A 21228-nucleotide genomic window follows, 5' to 3' on the forward strand; every position below is an offset into this window, starting at 1 on the left:
TTTTTAAAGTTGGGAATCTAATCAACACCAAAACGAATTTTGCATTTTATTTCAAGTTATTCATGGTTAAATCTTCGTGAATTTCAAGTTCCAGAACAACACAAGGACGTTCTAATTACCTTGTTCGAGGGGGACAATAGAAGATTTTATTACAAACCAATTCACTATAGCATAACTATGATAGTAAAAAGTAAAAATCAAGTCATGATCATTGTATATATGATTTTCTTTTGTATACATGTGTCCTAGAAATCCTTGGAAACTATTACAGAACAGTCTAAATTGGTATTTGCTGAGAAAAGGAACACTTTTTTCCAATGAACTTGATGTGTAATAGCTACATTTGTGTAGCACGAAGAATGGAGGAAAAAGAAAACATTGAGAAAGAATTGTTCTTTAGTTTGTGTAAATCCCTTTCTAAATAATCCTAGTTTTAAGGCAGGACTACATGTGGTTCTATCCATTGGATAGACCATGACCAACTTATTTCTAAATCAAAATTCTATTAAACGAGATAACATCCTCTTAGAACCTCATTCAGCGCCACAAATCTCCCGAATCGCAGATACCAGCACTTTCTCCCCCGAAACTGAACGGAACTGCTTGATAAAAACATCTTTTGCTATCTTTCCCGCCTGTAATAAGCCATAAACAAGGGCCACATGGTTTTGTATTCGATTTTAATTGCTTCTTTCTTTTCCAAATTCAAATCTAGCGTAAGATGCACAAAATAAAGGAATTAATACTCGGGTAAACCGGAGAGCGTTATGATACCTTGAGTGCCTCGTACATAGTTATGCATTCCTGAACTTTCACGGGAGAAAGGGAATTCTTAATCTTCGAAAATAACTCTGGAAATGTGTACTTAGATCGCGTAAAAGCCCCCAATTTGGCTGAAAGATGACACCGCAAAACAAGCTTCGACAGATTGAAAAGACACTAATATAGTTAAGTAGAATCAAATAAACAAGAAAAACCATACCTGGCAAACGATCAGTAGATTTGTAGCTAACAACACACTCCGGAAGAATGTGCCTGCTCATATTGGTGAGCCAGACAACAAACCACTTGGGGTTCTTCGGATCATCAGCCCCCGTATCGTACTCAGTACTAGAAGGATAACATTGTTGAGAACTAGCCTCAACTCTTTCAACGTTACCCAATATAACCCGGCACAATATGAGATGCTTTTCGCCATTATCATCGGCCTCCTGTTGCATAGTACTGAATAAATCACAACAACCAATGTCAAAAACCAGCTAAAACCCGAAAATTAAAGCAGACTACAGACGCAACAACGTAATCACCTTCTAAAAGGACTGGCTAGGGGAGACAGATAGACACCCCCAGAGAACTTGCTAGACACACCAAACCCATGTGCCAAAACGCCCGCAATGGCTTGCGCCGACGCTCCATACCAAGCGTAAACCACATTCGCCGCTCCTCGAGCAGCCTTAGTAATCTCCATCTGCTTGTAGAAGACTTCGCGGCGAGCTTTCTCCAGTGGTCCCACGCGCGCGCACTGATGAATTGCGGTGATGATGGCTCCGGGATGAATTTTCCTAATCCCGGGAATGAATACATTTATCACCGTTGCATAAGCGCCGTCGCCTTCTGTCAACAGTTTGGCGTTCGGCCACCTCGGAGATTCGGAATCGGAAGCATCCGGAATACGCTGTCGTTTCGCCGTATCTCCCAGCTTAAACGACGACGTCACCTCGTTCTCCTCATTCGCTTCCCTCGTCCTCTTCCCCAATTTCTCCTCCGACCTCGCGTTGATTCGGATTTCGATCTCAATCTTCGTATTCTCCTGCGCGTTCGCAAATTCCTCGCCGACAAATTCCTTCGGGAAGAAGCACTTACCTCCCTCGTCAATCCACGCGATTGATCTCCGATTTCCGGAGCTCAAATCAACCTGCAACATACGAAGAAAATCGAAGAGATAATTCGAACCTCCGATCACCACATCGGCCGCCGACCTCCGTTCCACGAAAACCGAACGCAGAGAATCCACGACTCGGCCGGGGAAATCCGTCCACATTCCGCTGCCATAGAACATGATCCGAACCGGAGATCCGCTTCGCTTGAAGTTCCCATGGTTCTGCAACAAAAACCTCGTTGTCCAGTGATCGAGAATCGCTCGATTGCAGAGCTTCGCACGGCTTTGCGAAGGCGACGAAGAGGACGAAGAAGAAGCCAAAGAAGAAGGATAAGAAGCCCCGACTTTGATAGATTTAACCAGTTTTCTGGCTTTGGGATTTCGGCAAATTGGGTAGGAAGCCATGGATTCTACAGCTCTGAATCAAAACGCGAGGGAAATTCACGCAAGCTGAAAGAATCGAAAAACTTGGAAACCTACAAGGCACGGATTTATGGAGGTCGTGCTTGGGGTTAAGTTACTGATATAGCCCTGTGACGAAGATAGAAGTTGAGTCGGTTGTGTGGTTTCTTTGGGGTAATTTAGTCATTTTGATTTAGGTGTTCTGAGAATTTGGAGAGGCTTCGAAACGTGAGGTCAAGTTGTCAACGGAAAGAATTTTGTAACCGGCGGCGTTTGGCTACAGTGACTTGCGGATTAAGTTAGCTTTGGAGTTTTCAGTTATTATTTTATTTTATTTTATTTTATCATTTATTTCCTGAAACGGTTACGTTATGAACCATGCCACGCCGGAATGTGACTTTCTTTAATACACTGTTTTCTTCGGCCCAAAGAAAAATCGGAATAAATACCTACTTTTGACTTTTTTATTTATTTTTTGTTTTTTTTTTTTTTGTTTTTTCTTTCAGCAATATTGACAATTTATCTGCTTGCTTTGTTAATTCTATGTCACGAGTTTCTAGCGAAGTTCTTCTTTATTAGGATTTCCTTCTTATAAAGGTTGTTTTTGTGACTTTTCCTTGCCCTGGAAGAATAGATTTCGAATTGGGGTATTTTGTGGACCTTTAATTGGTATATATTTGTTTATTTATTTCTGTCGATGATGAGGAATTACCTTATCCGTAGAAGTCAATCGGGGTAAGCTACTATTTTTTTTTTAATCGTTTCTTTTAAAAGGACATTTACCATTGTATTTGGTGATTGTTTAATTAGACAAAATGATTTTTTTTTAAATTTTCAAATGAGACAAAATGATGTTTGACATCTGAGGAAAACAATGTGGAAGGAAAGGTTGGAGAAAAGTCTTCTATAATCTTTGCATATATGTTCTTCTAATATATGGAAAACGAACATTAAATTATTAATGCACAAAGAAAATGGGGTTAAACAAATATGCATGGTTCATCTCAAAGCCACACAACAAGTCAATCATGAAAAACAAGGTGATATAAAGAAGATACGTTGTCGTTATATATAAGAAATGTTGAGATAAATAAACAAAAAAATATATGTACAGGGTCACCCTTAAGGCCACTCAATTTACTCATCTGACATGTTTTTTTGACTGTTGGATGTGAAATTAATGCGTGGATCAAATAGGGGCAGCCTAATATCAATTCTCTTACTTATAACGTGCACCAGAGCTTTAAAATAGGGAAAAAAATGCTGAAAACATGAATGATGGTAGAAGCACGAAACGACATGTAGCTTCTGCTCTCGAGACTCATTTTTTATATTAATAACTAACAGGTGTCACGTTCTTTATTTTCGCGTGGTCCCGTTCGTTTCGCTGATTTGAGTTTATAATTTAAGTTGAGATGTGATTTTATGTGAGAACATTTTACTGTAACAAAAAAGTTAGATGTAACTGTTTGTGAGAACTTTTTACTGTAGCAAAACTCGAATTATAAACTCGAATCAACGAAACGAACGAGACCAGCAGCACACATGTCCGCCGTTTTCAATCCGACTGCCGAACTAATACTTAAATGTGCGCGCACACACATATATGTGTGTGTATATATATATATATATATATATATATATACACATATTCAAACGAAAGAAAAAGTACCAATATTCTTTTTACGGGAGAAATTGGTTTTAGCATAAAGGATATGATTGAATATCAAATGTTATCAAAATATATATTATATATTGAAAAGAATCATTTTTAGTATCCTCTTTATTTTAAAACATCAAAAAAAAATTAAAAAATAAAAAAACATAATATAATTAATGAGGAGTCTGTTGGTACTTTTAAACTAATAATTCTTAATTTTAATATTTAAATTTTAAATTTTAAATTTTTGATAAGAAAAAAATATTCTAACAGAATTAAAATCACACAAATTTATTTGCTTAAAACAAAGAAACCCGAGTTTTGACTGCTTAAAACGGTTTATTTATATATGTGCGCGCGCGCGCGCGTATGTATGTATAACTACATATAACGAAAGCCTGAATTTGGGCCTTGTTGGAAGGGTGAGGCCTTAGGCAGTAGCCTTAGCTGCCGTACCCCTCAGCTGGTCCTGCTATACACTATAATCCATACTGTGTTTATTTGATATTTGATAAGAGAGTTGTCTCGTTTACTTCGGAGATTTGAGTTTTTAATTTGAGTTAAAATGTGATATTTTTTGAAAATTTTTTTAGTAGCAAAAAAAAAGTTGAATGTGACATTTTTTAAGAATTTTTTACGTATTTTTTACTGTAAAAACGTAAAACTGAAAACTCGAATGGTGAAATAAATGATGTAAAATTTTTTTTTTTGAATGAATTAGATAAACGATTTCAGATCCTTTTAAAATACCCTTTATTTTAGTCTATCCATATTATTATATTCACACACTCATATTTTAATGTTCCTTATACAGTCACATTTTCAAAATTCTGTTTATGTCTATTATTCTTTGAGTGTGAATTGTTAATTTTATCTTTTTTTTCCTTCTATTTTTCCCTTCTTTATGCATGAACTTTTGTGTCTTTTGATCTATGATTGCCACGTGTCGATGCCCGACTAGCTGAAAGAAAAAGTGACGGGATCCACCATTGTGAAGTTGCTCTCATCCCAAGTTGCGCCTGCGCACGCTTCGTTTGCGCGTGTTTTTCACGCACGAATTACAACCGTCAAAATTTTTGATCGCACGATTTCAAACCATTTCCGATTTATTTTTAAAATTTGTATTCTTTATTATAGTTATTTACTATTTTGAATTGATTTGGAGTTCAATTTTATCTGTTTTACCACCGTTTTGTGCTAAATTTTTATATTACTTAAATAAAAATACCATGAATAATATAATAAAATTAAATAAAAATATGTATACTAAATGAAAGGAAATGTACACTATTCACACACTCACAATTTAGTATTCATTGTGCAGTGACATTCCTAAAATTCTATTTATGTCCCTTGTCCTTTGAGTGTGAATTGTCAATTTTACCATTTTTTCATTCTCTTTTTCCTTCCATGTGCATGGGCTTTTGCGTCTTTCGTTTTAAGATTGTCACGTGTCGATGCCAGGTTGGCCGAAAGAAAAAATGGCGGGGCCCACCACTGCGAAGCTGCCCTCTTCCTTCCGCTAAACGCACTTCTCTCGCATGTGCTTTTCACGTGCGAATCACATGCATCGAAATTTTTTATCGTACAGTTTCAAATCATTTCTGGTTTATTTTTAAATTTTGTATTCTTTATTATAATTATTTACTATTTTAAATTGATTTAGAGTTCAATTTTATCCGTTTTACCACCGTTTTATACCAAATTTTTTATATTATAAAAATTTATATACTATAAATTTTTTTAACTTTTTATATAATACAATAATATTTTCGCATAAACATGCGAGCTTTTGACTAGTATAAGATTAGATAAGAGAATTTACACTTAACACAATAAACAGAAATATCGTGTTATTCCTCTGTATTTTATGCGCCTAAATCTTTTTTTTTCTTTTAGATAATTATATTACATGATAAAATTTCATAAAGTGAATTTAAAATTAACAAAAATTTTAAAATATATGCAAATAACAAAAATTACACAGTTATTATCACAATTAATTTTACACTCGATTATTTTAATGATATCAAATTTTATTATAATTATAATATTTTAAAAATTTTGTTAATACATAGGGGTGCGTTTGGAACTCGTTACAAAATAATTTTATTTTTTATATGAAAATGAAAATGAAAACGTTTTCAATCTCAGACATAAATCATTTTAAAAATGCGTTTGGTAGTTTTATCAAGAGATTATTTTCAGTATAAAAAAATCATTAATGTCTCTCTCTCTTTCTCTCTGCTCGAGAGAGGAGAAAATGAAAACAAAAAATAAAAAATGATTAAAAGTCATTTTTAATTTTTCTCTCATTTTACATTAAACCAAAAAATCGTTTTTATTTATGTTTTTGTCTTTATTCGTCAAACGCCGTTTTATAAACGTTTTCATTTTTTCTTTCTCAAAAAACGTAAAAAATAAAAACGGGATCAATTCCAAACACGACCATAAACTTCACTATTTCAATCTTATTATCGTGGCGTTCGAGATTGAATTCCACTAGTAATTCATCATCGATTCATATATTATCGTGTTTTATAAAATAATTTAAAATCGACATCTTAAACGGCAATTTTCAACAAAATAAAATTAAATTGTGTTTTTTTTTTTGGAATGAAATCATTTTTACAGTAAAATATTGATTATAAATGTTCGATAAATTAATAACCTCGATTAAATAATAAAATCTTTCGATCCAATTTATGCTAATATATTAAATTAAAAATCTTGTCAAATGTATAAGATAATTTTTTTAAAATTCTTAAGGGCCCAATGAAAATATAAATTAATAATTAATTAAATACAAAAAAAAATGATAATGAATAGCATATAAAAACCATCATATAAAAGAGTTTCTTTTTAGGTACTGAATTTTAAAAGATGCGTACATCAATTTTATGTCCATGTACATACTTATTAACATTATATGTACAATATAATTACGTTAATCGGACTTTTTATTTACATATATATATTACATTTATTATATACATAATAACTTTTGAAATTCTACATGTAAACATATTAAATCTGACTACATTCACTACTTTTTTTTTATTTATAACCCATATAAAAATTTTGATAAAAAATAATAAATGTACCGAAATAGTACAAATTATTAAAATATAAAACTCTTCTTAAATTAATAAAATAATTGTTAATTCATAAATTAATACATTGTTAAAATAATATTTTTTTTCTTAGTCTGAACAATATTATCTTACTCTATTATTTTCCTTCAAAGAAACACTTTTAGAAATTCAGTAAATACTCGTTTTGTTTTGTTTTTTTTTTTCTTGTTCCTCCTTCAAAACAAAACTCCTAGGTTTAGTTTTGCGTCATCAAGACATCAAGTTCAACGCCATTTTTCTACCTAAATTGCTTCATTGAGACCACAAGAGGTCGGTTCGCTCTGCTTATCGCAAATCTGTGAGTAGTTAATTTTGAATTTTCTACTTTCAATCCTTTTCCTGTCCGTGAATTACTTCTCATGAGTATAATCATGTATACATACACAGCTTTTATGTTGCGTTTGGTTTCTCAGAAATTGAAGTAAAATTTATGAAAATTTATAGTGCCAGGGCTAAGATTGCGGTGCTTTGGATGCTTGAAAAAGCTGATTTCATCTCAAGTCAAGTATTTGCATTGGATAACGAGTAAATGTAGGCTATCATTTTCATTCTCGTCGCGAACTATGAAAAGTTGGCGAATTCTGAACTTTTATTGCTTCTAATTTAGGTTTTTTATGTTTCTAGATTCGTGTGTTATGACTACGTATATGAAATTGACCTCAAAGAAATGGTGGTTTATATTGTTTTGCAACAGATTGATTTTCCTTCTTTTTCCGGAGTTAATCTATTTTGTTATTAATTTCGTCTAAATTTCAGCGAAAAAAGTTGTGGTGTACATAGAAATGTCTGCTTCATTGACAACTTCAAAGAGGCAAAACGATGGCAACGTTTCGGAGCCGGATGGGAAGGGAAAGTTGCAGAAGTCAAACGGTTCGTTTTCACAGAATAAACCTTTGAAATCTTCTCCTAGCTGTTCCGAGTTTCGTGTACTGTGTCCGTCATCGAAGACTGATAGTGCCATTGGAAAAGATGGATTGATCATATCAAAAATTAGGGAAGAAACTGGTGCAACAGTCGGAGTTAAGGAAACTATTCCTGGTTGTGATGAGGTAGTTATTACCATTTGTTTTGATAAAGAAAATGAAGCTCCTACAGAGCAGAGTAAGGAGGGTGATGGTAAAGAGGAAAATGTGGATGAAAAACATGATGAAACAAAGGAAAAGGGAGAGAATGCTGATGATAAGGAATCTGTTGCTGTCGAAAATTCGAAATCTGAAAATGTGGTTCCATCTGCATCATTGCAGATGGCTCTGATGCTCTTTTTTGACAAAATGGTTGAGGGGAAAACGGACACAGATGGTGGGGATGGAGAAAGAAAAAAGTCTTCAATTATGGTTTTGAGGTTACTTGTGCTTTCAACTCAAGTGGGATGCATTTTAGGAAAGGGTGGCAGTGTGATCAAGCAAATGGCGTTGGAAAGCGGGGCACAGATTCGGATTCTTCCCAGGGACAAACTTCCTCCGTGTGCGTCAGTTGTGGATGAATTAGTTCAGGTAAGATTTGATGTAGGGATGTTTTAAATGCACCACAGAATCACAATTACTGCCAACTGATGTATGTAGTAGTCGGTGCCACTTGAGGCTAGCTCAAGTGGTTGGGTGAGTGAGAGTGTGTATGTCCATCAGGGTTCGAATCCTGGTGGTTTCATTTCTTGTGTAAAGTGGGAGCCAAAAAAAAAGAAAAAAGAAAAAAAAAGCAGTCAGTCATGATGTTGATACATGGTTATTGGTCTATTTTAATGGGTTCAGTACTTTGGTGACTCAACTTTATATTTTCATGTCGCTTCTTTGCTTTTCTCGATCAGATCAGGAAGGTCACTAGAGTCTAGAAGGCTCAATCTATAAAATTTGAGATGAGATATTCCTAGTTGACTATATTCTATATGGTTGTTACATTTTATGATTTTGCTGCAGATTACAGGGGAAGTTCATGCAGTTAGAAAAGCTCTTCAAGCCATCTCACTGCAGCTTTTGGGAATTCGTGGACGTGAATCTTTCCCTGCTAATCGTACAGGGCCATCATCGCAGTCACAGGGTCAACCTCATCCCAGACCTGAAGCATTCCCATCAGTTACTGCTCCCCCCTTGATCCCTAAATTTCACGAAGGTGGTATCCATGGTCGAATGAGGCCTTCACAAGAAATATTGACCTTTCGCTTATTATGTCACGCTGATAGAGTAGGTGGTATAATTGGAAAGGGTGGAACAATAATAAAGACAGTTCAGCCGGACACTGGTTGTGAGATTAAAGTTATGGAAGGCACGTCTGATTCTGAGGATCGTGTTATTGTTGTATCTGGTCCTGTGGTATGTTTTGATTCTGATTTTTCTGGATATTATAGGTTCTCATACAAATATATTTTTAGCATTTTCCTTCTCAAGAAACTTCTTGTCATTTATGTTTAGTAAAAGGGACTGTTTTCTTTGGAAATGCTGATAATAAATAAACTTCTGCAGCATCCAAATGATAGGATATCAGCTGTGCAAGATGCAGTTCTTCGTGTGCAAAATAGAATAGTCTGGGCTGTACCTGATAGCAAGGAGCAAAGTGTGACAGCGAGACTTCTTGTTTCCTCTAGTCAGATTGGTTGTCTTCTTGGCAAGGGCGGTTCAGTCATAGCTGAAATGAGGAAGTTATCTAGGGCGCATATCCGTGTATTGGGGAAGGATCAAATTCCGAAGTGTGCTTCAGAAGATGAAGAAGTGGTTCAGGTATGTTTCATTTGGCGTATCTGTTTCTTTGAACTTGATGGGTTTATACATCTTATTTAAGGCTATCATTTCTTTTCAATAACATTTTTTTAGGGTTCAATAATAAGAGCATTATATATATATATATATATATTGATTTTATATCTGAGTTTGAGTAATTCCCTTGGCGCAATATCTTGCACCTTCTCACTGTGACTTTTGCTATGCTTTTCTTTTAAATTAGATAAATGGTGAATTTGAAGCAGTTCAAGATGCTTTGGTACAAATCACCACCAGGTTGCAACATCATTTTTTCCGTGATGCATTCCCTTCCATGAATTATCCCACTCCTGCATTTTTGGATCCGCCTCCATTCCTACCGTTTTTAGGAAGGAGGGAACCCTCACCGCCGGGAATGTATCCACATTTTGGGCCTCCTTTTCACAAGTTCAATGACATCGGTGTCCTCCCTCCGCATGGTGGTTTTCACCCTCATGATGACCGTCCCCCTTTTATGCATGGTATCCATAGATTCGGTGGCCCCACTCATATATCTGAAAGAAGACATTGGGGTCCTCAGGTATTTACTTATAATCTCATGCTTCAAGTGCCAAAATCTTTTCCTACCAGTTGTTTGTATAAATAAAGTTGTGGTTTCTTGAGTGCTTTTGGTGCCAAATTTCCATCAACGTATGCTGAGTGCCTTTTGTGACTCTCTTCTTATATGCTGAGTGCCTTTTGTGACTCTTCTTTTACTTTGCTATCCTCTAGTATAAAATGCTCCGTGTTATACTATAATTTTTCTTGGCAAAAGCATATTGTTATTGATTAAGCGACGATTAGATGCTAGTTTATTAATATTCTAAAATCTGGTTCACAGGGATTTCTTGAAGGTGGCGGTCCTGGCTTGCCAGACTTTGCTGAAGTTCCACAAAGAAGGGCCCCTGGATTTGTAGGGTAAGTGCATTGTACTTTTGTGGAACTTTTCATTTGGTTCCAGTCTTGAATTGTTATTGCTTCTGATTTGTTCCTGTAGAGGCAACCAACCACCCATAATTAGTAGCACCACTGTTGAAGTTGTAGTTCCTCGTTCAGTTGTTCCTGCAATTTATGGAGAAGATGGTGAATGTTTGAAACAAATTCGTCAGGTACATTCTTATTCTTTTATTGTATTTGTCCATATAATTCAACAAAATGAGCACAAAATACTCAATTTAAGCAGAAGTATAAATTACGACTAAGATGTGGTTGTAGACTTGGCCTAGCAGTAATTCCACACTCACTTTAAAGTTGTGTTCTTGAGTTCGAATCCCCTGCCCCTAAAAATAAAAAAAAAATAAAAAAAAAATGAGCATCCATTACATATCTTGATTTCATTGCATCTGGAAAGTCGTTTCTCTTGAAAAATCCTATTCTTAATGGAAGTTTTATCAAATTCCATCCCCAAACCAAAAAGAAAAAGAAAAAAAATTAACTTTGTTAAACAGCTTTAGCAAACCTAACATGACACTCTTTTTCAGATTTCTGATGCAAAAATTACAATAACGGAACCTAAACCTGGAGCGGTGGAAACTGTGATAATCATAGCTGGAACACCCGAACAAACTAATGCGGCACAAAGTCTGATTCAGGCATTTGTGATGAGTGAGACTGAGTCTACCTGATATTTTTCAATTCAGGTAATACTTGTGTAACTATTTCCCTTAGGGCATTTAGAATGGGGCATATTTAATTTAAGTGCCTTGTAGCACACAATGTAGCTTGTGTCGCAATACTGGTGTTATGAGTTTTTCCAGGTCACTTTAAGAGGTAAATCCTCTACTTTGTTAACTTTCTGTTTAAAAGATCTCGTTTTTAACTTTCTTTTTCTTCCTGCGCTTCTGTGCATTTTGTATTGCAATTAAAATTGGCAGGATGTTGGTTGAGTATATAAGTTGAAGCTAGCTTGATACTCGAACAAATGGTGGTTAAAATAGTCGGATCGACAACTTCTGTATAGAGTTTTAACATAAATGGCTGGTCAAGAAGTAAAGTGAGACACTTTTTAAGATTGTAGATTAAAATGCAGCTATGTGATGATAACTTTTCGTGAAAGATAAGAACTTTATCCAAGAGTTTTGAAGCTCTCGAGCTTCAAGTGGTATCCAAGAATTTTTGGAGTTTCTTAACCAAAGAAAAAAAGTGTTGGGAAGGATAACTCGGACAATTCACTCAAGTTCACTATGTCTTCAGTACACCATTACATCCTGAGAAGAGTTTGCTATGTACCTGCTATATCAAGAATTACTCTGACGGGGCTTGAATTATTATAAGAGAGGAAATACCACACCTCATATAATAATAAGATTCTCTTATGGTCTTTTACTATTTTGTCATAATAAAGCAGCATCATAGAATTTAGACATCAAAAGTGGTCTTCCATGGAGCAGATTGCTACTAGGAAAAGCTCAAGGATTGCTCAAACGGGTTTATGGTGCTTGTAAATTTGTTTATTTATACACACACACACACACACACACACACACAATATATATATATATATATATATATATATATGTTGGGTCTTGCTCTGTTGGACCTGTGCAAGTTGCCTTTTATTTATTTATTTATTTTTTTTAATTTTTGCTGAGATGATCTGTCTGTAAGTTGTAAATTGTATGTATCTGTTCTATTATTGAACCTAATTTAAGATAGTGACCTATATATAGATATGGGAAAGGACAAATACTTATTTTTGGTAGTCAACGTTTCACAGTTAACTACCTTCCGCTCTCAGGGATTTTCTCTCTTAAATAATGTATCTTCATCTACTGTAACAAATGAAAAATATATACATATATATATATATATATATTTTTTTTTTCCAAATACTTAGGCGTGGAATTCCTTCGACATTATCAAAGTGAAAATTTTACAAGAGATTTTAATTCTCACTCAGATAAGGAAAGAAAATACCTTGTCACATTTTGTTTACTTTGTCCGAACTTATCAAGCATGAATTTACTAGATGCTTGAGGAGTTAAAACGGTAAACAAATCACAAAAGCCATGGTGTCTGTAACCTTATTGAAGAAACTTCCATTTAGCCTTGTTTCTTTTGCTCCTTCAGATGAATATATTGTAAATATTCAGCCAGTCTAAAAGACCTTACAAACATTTGGCAGCAAAGATGACGTACAGACTTGCAGGTAAAATATCTTTTTATGGTTAAAGAAAAGAGGAAATCTATCACACAAATGCTGGGGACCCACTAAAAGCTATATGGCAAAGGATTATTGTGTCTTGAAGGGCTTATATGTCTTAACATCTGTGGCCAATCCTTGAACAGAACCAGCAGCAGCCACAATTGACACTACCAAACATGCCCAACTCAAGGTCTTGAGCATGGTCCACCTGAAGGAGTACTTGGGGGTTTTGGTCTGAGCAATGTGCATTTCGATAGGGAAGTAAACGGTCAACGGCCAAAACGAGGCTGCCCCGAGGAGACCCAAGAAGTCATTGAAGAAAGGGAAAATCATAGCTATCACTGTCGTCAATATAACGTAGGCGGTTCTCCACACCACCTTGAAAGGGCTGACGTAATAAGCACCATGGAACGGAATGTTAACAGCGTACTCGCTTGTTATGAACTTGTTCTCCGACAAGCGGTTTGAGCAATACCTTTCCACAACTCCGTATATGGGTTGGGAGAAGACCTGCCAAGGGCAAATGATGTCAATGCACAATCTTTCTTTTCCACGCACAAGCCTTGGGAAACAATGCACAAAAGTGGGAAACAAAATTGAAGAATCTAAATAAGCTTACCTGATAGGCACCGATGAGATGAATGGCGATGCAGACATTTGCGAAATCGATTAGCCAAAAGGGTTCGTAGAATCCGAATCCAGTGAGGAAGTTTCCAGGTGCATTATTTCCAAATGCTGCATAGCCAACGCAACCACACAGGACGTAGAACGTCGTGGTAGTCGCTATGCCAGTAAAAGTTGCTTTTTTCATGGATTTGTTCTCCGGGGGACTTGCTCTCAATGTATCCTGCAATCAACAGCTTAACCATAAGGACAAACACAAAACAATCATTATATGTGATTTATTTGTACCAAATTACCTATCAATAGTACTATTTATCACTAACTATTACTTAGATGTGCATTATGATAATCACCGCTAATAGCAGACATTATTTATTATTTGATAAAGATCTTGACAGTTTAAAACTGTTTTTTTTTTTAATATATTTTATGATTAATTTTATCTTATCAATTATTTTTAGTTTTAGGTAAGTGTCGAGGAGGGGGTCCAAGTAACAGGTGTTGATTATTCAATAAAGTGACAAACTTTAAAAGATGTGACGAATCGTGAAGAGGGAGGAAAATTTGATGGGAGATTTGCTAAGAGTTGCATGTAAAGAGAAATTATAATAACGATTTAAAAGAAAACAAAGGATGGACGAGAAGAAAAGGCAAAAGAATCCCCATCTCCTTTTCGAAAAGTCCAACATCTTCAGTGGCCCAAATTTTGGACTTCTGGTCCACTTTTGGTGGTCCATTCGGAATCTTAATGGGAGACTCTAAGCCGTTTGTTTTCTACATCGTGAAAGAGAAAATACCAGTATAAAAACAACTAGGTTTTCAGCCTTCTGTTTTGTTCCTTTTGTTTTCATTTTCTTTCAAGAAATTCCCTGAGAAACATTCTAAGTATATATGTGCTTTTCACTGCTTTCGTTTTCGCAAACCAGTTAAGTTACCAAAACCTCACAACAGATTATTTGCGATGAGTCAATGATAATATCCTTTTTGATTTATTATAATTTCTTTAAAAAATAAAACTAAAAAACGATTTCTTCATGTGATCGTGCTTTGTTTTTTTTTTTTTTTTTTCCTTTCAAGCTATCATATCACCTATCTCGTTCGATAGTCCTGCATGCTTAACAATCACGACAGAACTGACAAGTGGGTTCCACAGTTTTATTTATTTTATTTCTTTCTTTCTTTTCTTAAGTAGTATTATTATTTTTTTCGCTCTGGAAAATAATTTAAGGACGGATTTCAAATCACTCCCCCAATTGGCAACTTGCTCTATATAGCATAGTCGCTGGCCAAGACTAGAAGATCGACCCCACAACATTAAATAACTATAATAAGCCACATAATTACTACACAAACAAACAAACAAAATAATAGCTAGAGTTAATTTAATTAAACCACATAATTATTATACAAACAAACAAAATTACACCAATTAGTAGAAGCTAGAGCTAGCTTTAAACTAATCTCTTATTGATGCACAAGCAATTGGTGACTTTACGACACCTATCAAACTACATACTATCCTCCAAAAACAGGCATGCATTGCCATGCCAACATTTACTAAGTAGGCACACATTCCAACCTCACAAGTCACGCAAATCATACAAGTTTATTACTCAAACTTGTTACTATATATATACACACACACTATATATATATATATATATATTAGACATATTATATCTATTTGGGTTAGAATTTTCTTCTTATACAGACAAAGATCAACCATGTACATGCATGTGCATCACGATACATGCTTACGCACGTTATGTAAAGTATAAATATATATTTGTTTTAATATCAATATATATATATATATTTGTTTTTTGGTAATAAAAAAAATGTGTGTATTTTTTCCTGCAAGCCACGTGTTTGAAAATTTGTAAAAGTTGTTTGCTTTTTGCACTTTGTATGTGTGGGTTGTGTTTTTTAGTGCACCAACCGACTATGCAAGCTAGAGACACGCGGTGGTCACACCCCATGTGAAGGTTAACCTTTTTGGGTACGAACATCGGTTTTAGGTCAATTATAGCTTAGACTCCTGGAGTGTCTCCTGGAGTGTAATTTGAGTGTAATTTTTAAGTTGAATTTAAGTTATAATTTGAGTTAAAGTTAAAATTTAAATAAAATTGAGTAAAATTGAATAAAATTAAAACTTAAAAGAACGTGAACTTAAATAAAGTTAAAAATTGAGTTGTCTTTTTTTGAGTTTTTTGGATAAAAGAACATGCCCTTAGACATTATAAAAATAAGTCATAAGCGTGGGAAAGGAGAATACATACATACATATATATATACACATCTATATACTGTATATTATACTATATTATGCTAATCAATGAAATTAAATCAATGAACCCATTCCTTTTTTCATCTTAAAGTTTCTCTTTTTTGTGACACGACACTTGACTACATTTGCATGCAAACACAAAAAGTAAAGGAGACTCTATGAAACTAGTAAACTAAGCTTTTGCATAAAAAAGAATACAGAAAAAAGAAATTGATTTAACTAGCTGAATACAATTACGTTGTAAAGTTAAAGAATTTATTCTCAGAAAATACTATATTTTATATAGGAAAACGATTAATAGGTATGCAATCAAAGTTTGAATGTTATAATTTATTCTAAAAGAAGTTCGAATATTATTCTTCTAAAGAGTTAATAATTAAGAGAGAATTTCAGGTAACATGGGGAAGATATTCTGGTCCTATGTGTTATACATGTAATTTGTTATATTGAAACAAATGTGCACCGACTATAATTGTGGGGCGATTTGGACATGATTTTTTGGATTATATAAAAAGAGTCGGAATGCTTCAGGACTCAAATTTATGACTCATTTTAGGCTTGTTTGTTTTATATTCGTCATACTAAAATTTGAACCGACTCGAATAATAAGGACAATTTAGACACTAAGACCTCTTTGACTCGCGTAATTCATCGGTGACAATATAGATACTGATCAATTTTGTGATGCAATAAAACATATATATAATTTAAGAGAATTTGATAAAAATTTAGATAAATATTTTTAATATTTTTTTTATCATAAACAAAAAGATAATGGGGATATTTGTGCTAACCTGTATTTCAATAAGAACGGTAGAAAAGGCATAAGCAAAAGCAATATCTCCGATGGCTTGGAATGTCCTCCAAACCTTTTCTGATCCCGTCACGTCCACTCCAACTGTCACTCCGGTTAAGGTTGTCCTTGCATGTGTTCCACCTTCATTTTCAACACCACAATAAAAAAAAAAAATTGTCCTTAATCAAACTGAAATTAAGACTATAAACCAAAGCTTCTATTTTAAATTTACAAAGAGAATATATATTTAGTAAACAATGATATAAACACCGATAATGCTGAGCCCTACTCATTAATAAACGTCAGGTCCTACAGGGGCCCAGAAACAGCCCTCATAATCTATTGATTTTCCGAGCATATAAAAGCAAACGATAATAATAATTGAGAGAGAATATATATATATATATATATATATATTATACATATATGTGTGTGTGTGTGTTTATTTACCTATGACTTTTGCTATGGAGAGACCAACGCCAATACTGGAATAAGCAAAGGACATGACGGCAGCGAGTATGGAGAGCCATGAGAGGTCGTGAAAGTTTGGGATTTGACTCAGAACTATTTGGATACAACCGAATATTATCATAAACGGGTAGTTTGATATGGAACACTTTGCAGAATGGCCGTTCTTGTGGAAACAGTTTGACCTTTTCACGGCTCTGAAAAAGGAAAAAAAAAAAACATAACAGAAAAAGAAAAAGAAAAAGGAGTTATTAATTATAGAGTCAAAATAACGTAAATAGAGTTCTGTACAGGTAACAAGTGGTTGAAATGCAAGAAAACCATGCCAGAACTACTTAAATACTTACACCATACTGATAGAGGCAGTGATAGTGTAACCGACGGTTATCCCAACCAGATTTCCATACTGCGCCAATCCACAGAGCTGAACTTTTCTTCCCCCTGTGCAAAATCACAAAAAATAAAAAATAAAATAAAATAATAAAATAAAATAAAAAGCCCACTGATTAATATATTCAGTTGTCTTTAAATTTTTTCTTAAAAGATAATTAATTGACTCTTTTTCTTTTTCTGGTATAGGGAAGTGGTTTCCTTTAACCGATGTAACTACTATGCTCGGAACTCCCAACATGGAAGAATTAAAACGAAAGGTCATTACTCGGTCCAAAAAACCAACATTTATTCGCGTTTTGATAAGGATTCACTAGTACATATATGGAGAAAAAAATAAGGTAGCATATGCCTATATGGAATTATATATATATATATATGTGTGTGTGTGCGTAAATATTTATATATAAATGTATATATATGTTTTACCTAAATAGGCTTTGACCGCGTCCATGTAGGTGTAGTTCCGCTTGCCAGTGACGGGGTCCGGTGCCCGGTAACAGTCGGCGAGGAGGGTGGAGGTGAAGTAAGTGATGAAAGAGAAGGCCATCAGGACTGCTGGGCCGGCGGCCCAGCCCAACTGCGCGTTGGCCCATGCCAGAGACAGCACTCCCGACCCAATCACGGCCGTTATGATGTGTGCACTCGCCGTTACCCATGTCCCTTCAGATTTTTCATAGCAAAAACAAGAGTTAACGAAACAAAAAAAGAAAAAGAGGAAAACCCAGAAAAGAAAAGGGATATTTGCATGAAAAGAGAAGCGAAAAATCTATTCTTTTTTCTTTTATACCGGTTCTTTTGGCACGGCCGTCTTCGTCGACGTTCTTGCGGAAGTCGCCGTTCTCGAGGACGGCGGATTGTGGGTTTTGCTCTATGAACATGCTGTTCTTCTGATATTCCTTAGCCATTTTCTTGCTCTTTCTCTCTTCTACCTCCTGTGTGTTAGAGGCAGGCTTGTGTGTGGGTGTGAAGAGAAAAGTTTGGAGTTTGGTTTGGTTGAGAGAAATGGTTGAGACGAGTAGAGTGTATTTGAATGAGCTCAAAGGAGGGGCGACACTGGGATTAAATAAAGGGGGAAAAACATAGAGTGGGGCCTACCGGATGGTGGTATGAGAATCAAGTCAAAATGGTAGACTTGCGTGATACAGAGGCACCACCCTACTAACTCTCTCAACCCAATCACATTTTGCCGTGTAATAAGAGTACTTAGAATATAATTTGGAGGTTCTAAGTAATAAACAGCCAATTTGTATATGAAAAATGCTTTAGAGCCACTATTAGTGCCAGCTATTACAACTAATATAAGACCGGTACTTCATTTATCAATAAAAATAAATTAAAGGCACTATCAGTATAAAGCACTCTTACTAATAAAAAATAGGCGTTATTTGTAAATCTCTAAACTGATTTATCTTTTATAATGGATGATGAAGTACTAATGGTATCCTATAACATTATTCATTTATAAATTTTAAAGGATTTTGTCTAATTTTTTGTGTCTTAATTAGTACTCGACCAATTAAATCACACTACACCATTCAATGATAAGCACAAAAGAGTTAGTTAAAAAATAATTTAAATTTTTTATTCGACGTGACATGATATGATTAATTGGATAATAATTAAAATATCAAAATTAGACGGGAGATTTGAATTCAAATTTAAATTGTGGGATTTACCATTGAATAGTATACGATGCTCAACATCATATGTCTGCCTAACATTGTATATACGATAATTTCATTATCAACACGTAAGGAATTTCACCCAAACTTTTAGGGAGTCAAAAATCAATTAAAATAAGTGGTGCAATAAATTTGGAAGTGGAACTACAGTTAATTAAATAACTTTTAGTCACAAACTTTTTAGGTGAATAAAATTGTGTGTCAAATCTATGCACATGAGTAATAGATATATGATGATTTGTGATTAGTGATATTTTAAAAAGCCGTACAAAAGTGTAGGACTTAGAGGGTAGATGGTTGGTTGGGAAAGAATTATTGACAGTGGGTCGGGTGATAAGCACCATTGATGGTGGTTAAGGCTGTGTGTGGGTTTGTGTATCTCGAACCCCACGGTCCACGGCCCCCTAGTCCCCACTTTGTTCGAGTGTTTGGAGTCTTGTCCATCCATTTGGGGATTTTTAAGTGGCAAAGTGAAAACCCACCATTATTATTTGTTGTGTAATATTTTTCTTTGGGAAAGATAAGTTATAAGCGAAAGAGATAGAGAAAGAGAAATGATCCTCCTCTTCCTCTTCCTCATCCTCTCTTTAGAGTGACTGACTGCCGTTTGTCATGTTTTTTTGTAGGGCCCACCTAACACCCTTTAGTTAGGTCGGGTCCTTTTTGGACTTGGGCAATTGGTTTTTGGAAATGTCCACTCTCTCAATATCCTATTACCTCAAACTTAGAAATGCACACAAAAATAATTAACGAGACGAGATTATTCGTTCAATGCCTTCTTTTGTGTTTCATTGACTCCAAAGAGGTGGTGATGATTAATGATTATGAGATGCTATGCCCTTTTCCGTGATGCTCTCTAGCTTCTTGTATTTAATTATATCAACCAAAGAATCACAAAAACTTGAATACAACTCGTTAGTAGTGCACATCCTCAGATAATGGGAATAGATGAATCATGGATTGATGCTTGAAAAAATCATTTCTGATATGTCTTTCGTTTCGTGTGGCCATTTCCTATAATTAGTGGTGTATAATAGAATCAATTAAATTAAGTTACATACACGAATGTTACTATCACTCGATATTTCTTTTATCGAGCACTTCTATTCATCCTGATTTGAGATAATTCACACAATTAATATAGACCCCATGTGATGGGATTATTATCCTTTTTCTTTTTCACACTACATTCATTTTATAGTAAATACAGTCTATAATTATCCCCACGTGTTACTCGTACTTTATTTTCTCCAACACTATAGTACAAGTTTTCTGCCCTATGACATGTATATTTTGTCAAGTTTTTTCGCCATGACATTTTTTTCCCCTCCCACTTTCATTTTGTGGAAATTATGCAGTCTATTACCCTCCCCATGTGTTACTCTTGTTTTATTGTGCATTAATACTAGTACAAAGTTTCTTTCCCCTTGAAATATATGTTTTGTCAAGTTTTCTTGCACGGTATATACAACCGGTTATGAATTCTTCCTTTGTTCTCTTGCAGTGGTTTACCCTTTTTCACCTTATATATCCTTAAAAATTGTTATATATGTACATGTAGATACAAAAACCAGTATGCTTTGCAGCTTTTGTACGGACTTGAAATAGTCTGATCAATAATACTAAAGCCTTTGTACCCCTTTGTACCTATGAGGTTACAACGCAAGCTTTTTTATGTTTTGCTGAATGGCTATGACATGAGAGAGAGAGAGAGAATGGTATGAGCATGACATTTAGAGGACGTTTAATTTATATATTCAGAATTATGATTTAAAATCATTTTTATTTTACGTGTATTTTTTATGAGAAAAAATACTATAGAGAATCATAAATCATGATTCAGAATCAGAGACGAATATAGGAAACAAACGTCTCTTTAAATTGAAAGAACGAACAACAAACGCCTTTGACATGAGGTGATCGCTACTTCCAGTAGATGTGTATCACAAAAAATGCTTGTGGAGTACAAGAACTCTACGGTTCAAAAAGTCGGAATATATTCCTTTTAGTTTAGCAAAAAGAAGAACTA

General features: G+C 34.7%; 3 protein-coding genes across 4 annotated transcripts; 1 reads left to right on the forward strand and 2 right to left on the reverse strand.

Annotated features, from left to right (window-relative positions):
• Positions 1-77: 77 nt before the first annotated feature.
• Positions 78-2324, reverse strand: LOC21408208 (inactive poly [ADP-ribose] polymerase RCD1). Its single transcript, XM_010106236.2, has 4 exons — positions 1308-2324; positions 983-1224; positions 775-893; positions 78-635 (listed from the first exon to the last, which is right to left on the reverse strand). The coding sequence occupies exons 1-4, from the start codon at positions 2282-2284 to the stop codon at positions 534-536; spliced, it is 1440 nt and encodes a 479-aa protein (XP_010104538.1). The 5' UTR covers positions 2285-2324; the 3' UTR covers positions 78-533.
• A 4916-nt stretch (positions 2325-7240) lies between these two features.
• LOC21408209 (KH domain-containing protein HEN4) lies at positions 7241-11626 on the forward strand. 2 transcript variants are annotated; one of them, XM_024170851.1, is made up of 9 exons: positions 7241-7373; positions 7520-7606; positions 7832-8568; positions 8989-9381; positions 9532-9786; positions 10010-10345; positions 10646-10722; positions 10802-10913; positions 11286-11626. In XM_024170851.1, the coding sequence occupies exons 3-9, from the start codon at positions 7858-7860 to the stop codon at positions 11427-11429; spliced, it is 2028 nt and encodes a 675-aa protein (XP_024026619.1). In that variant the 5' UTR covers positions 7241-7373; positions 7520-7606; positions 7832-7857; the 3' UTR covers positions 11430-11626. The 2 variants fall into 2 exon arrangements, with proteins under 2 accessions (XP_024026619.1, XP_010104539.1); XM_010106237.2 differs by lacking the exon at positions 7520-7606.
• Positions 11627-12708: 1082 nt separating this feature from the next.
• Positions 12709-18532, reverse strand: LOC21408210 (amino acid permease 6). Its single transcript, XM_010106238.2, has 7 exons — positions 18305-18532; positions 17944-18177; positions 17472-17565; positions 17107-17321; positions 16655-16797; positions 13569-13796; positions 12709-13459 (listed from the first exon to the last, which is right to left on the reverse strand). Exons 1-7 carry the CDS (start codon positions 18420-18422, stop codon positions 13037-13039), a joined length of 1455 nt encoding a protein of 484 aa, XP_010104540.1. The 5' UTR covers positions 18423-18532; the 3' UTR covers positions 12709-13036.
• Between the last annotated feature and the right edge of the window lie 2696 nt (positions 18533-21228).

The sequence above is a fragment of the Morus notabilis genome, unplaced genomic scaffold, assembly GCF_000414095.1.
Source record: "Morus notabilis unplaced genomic scaffold, ASM41409v2 Scaffold485, whole genome shotgun sequence".
NCBI lineage: Eukaryota > Viridiplantae > Streptophyta > Magnoliopsida > Rosales > Moraceae > Morus > Morus notabilis.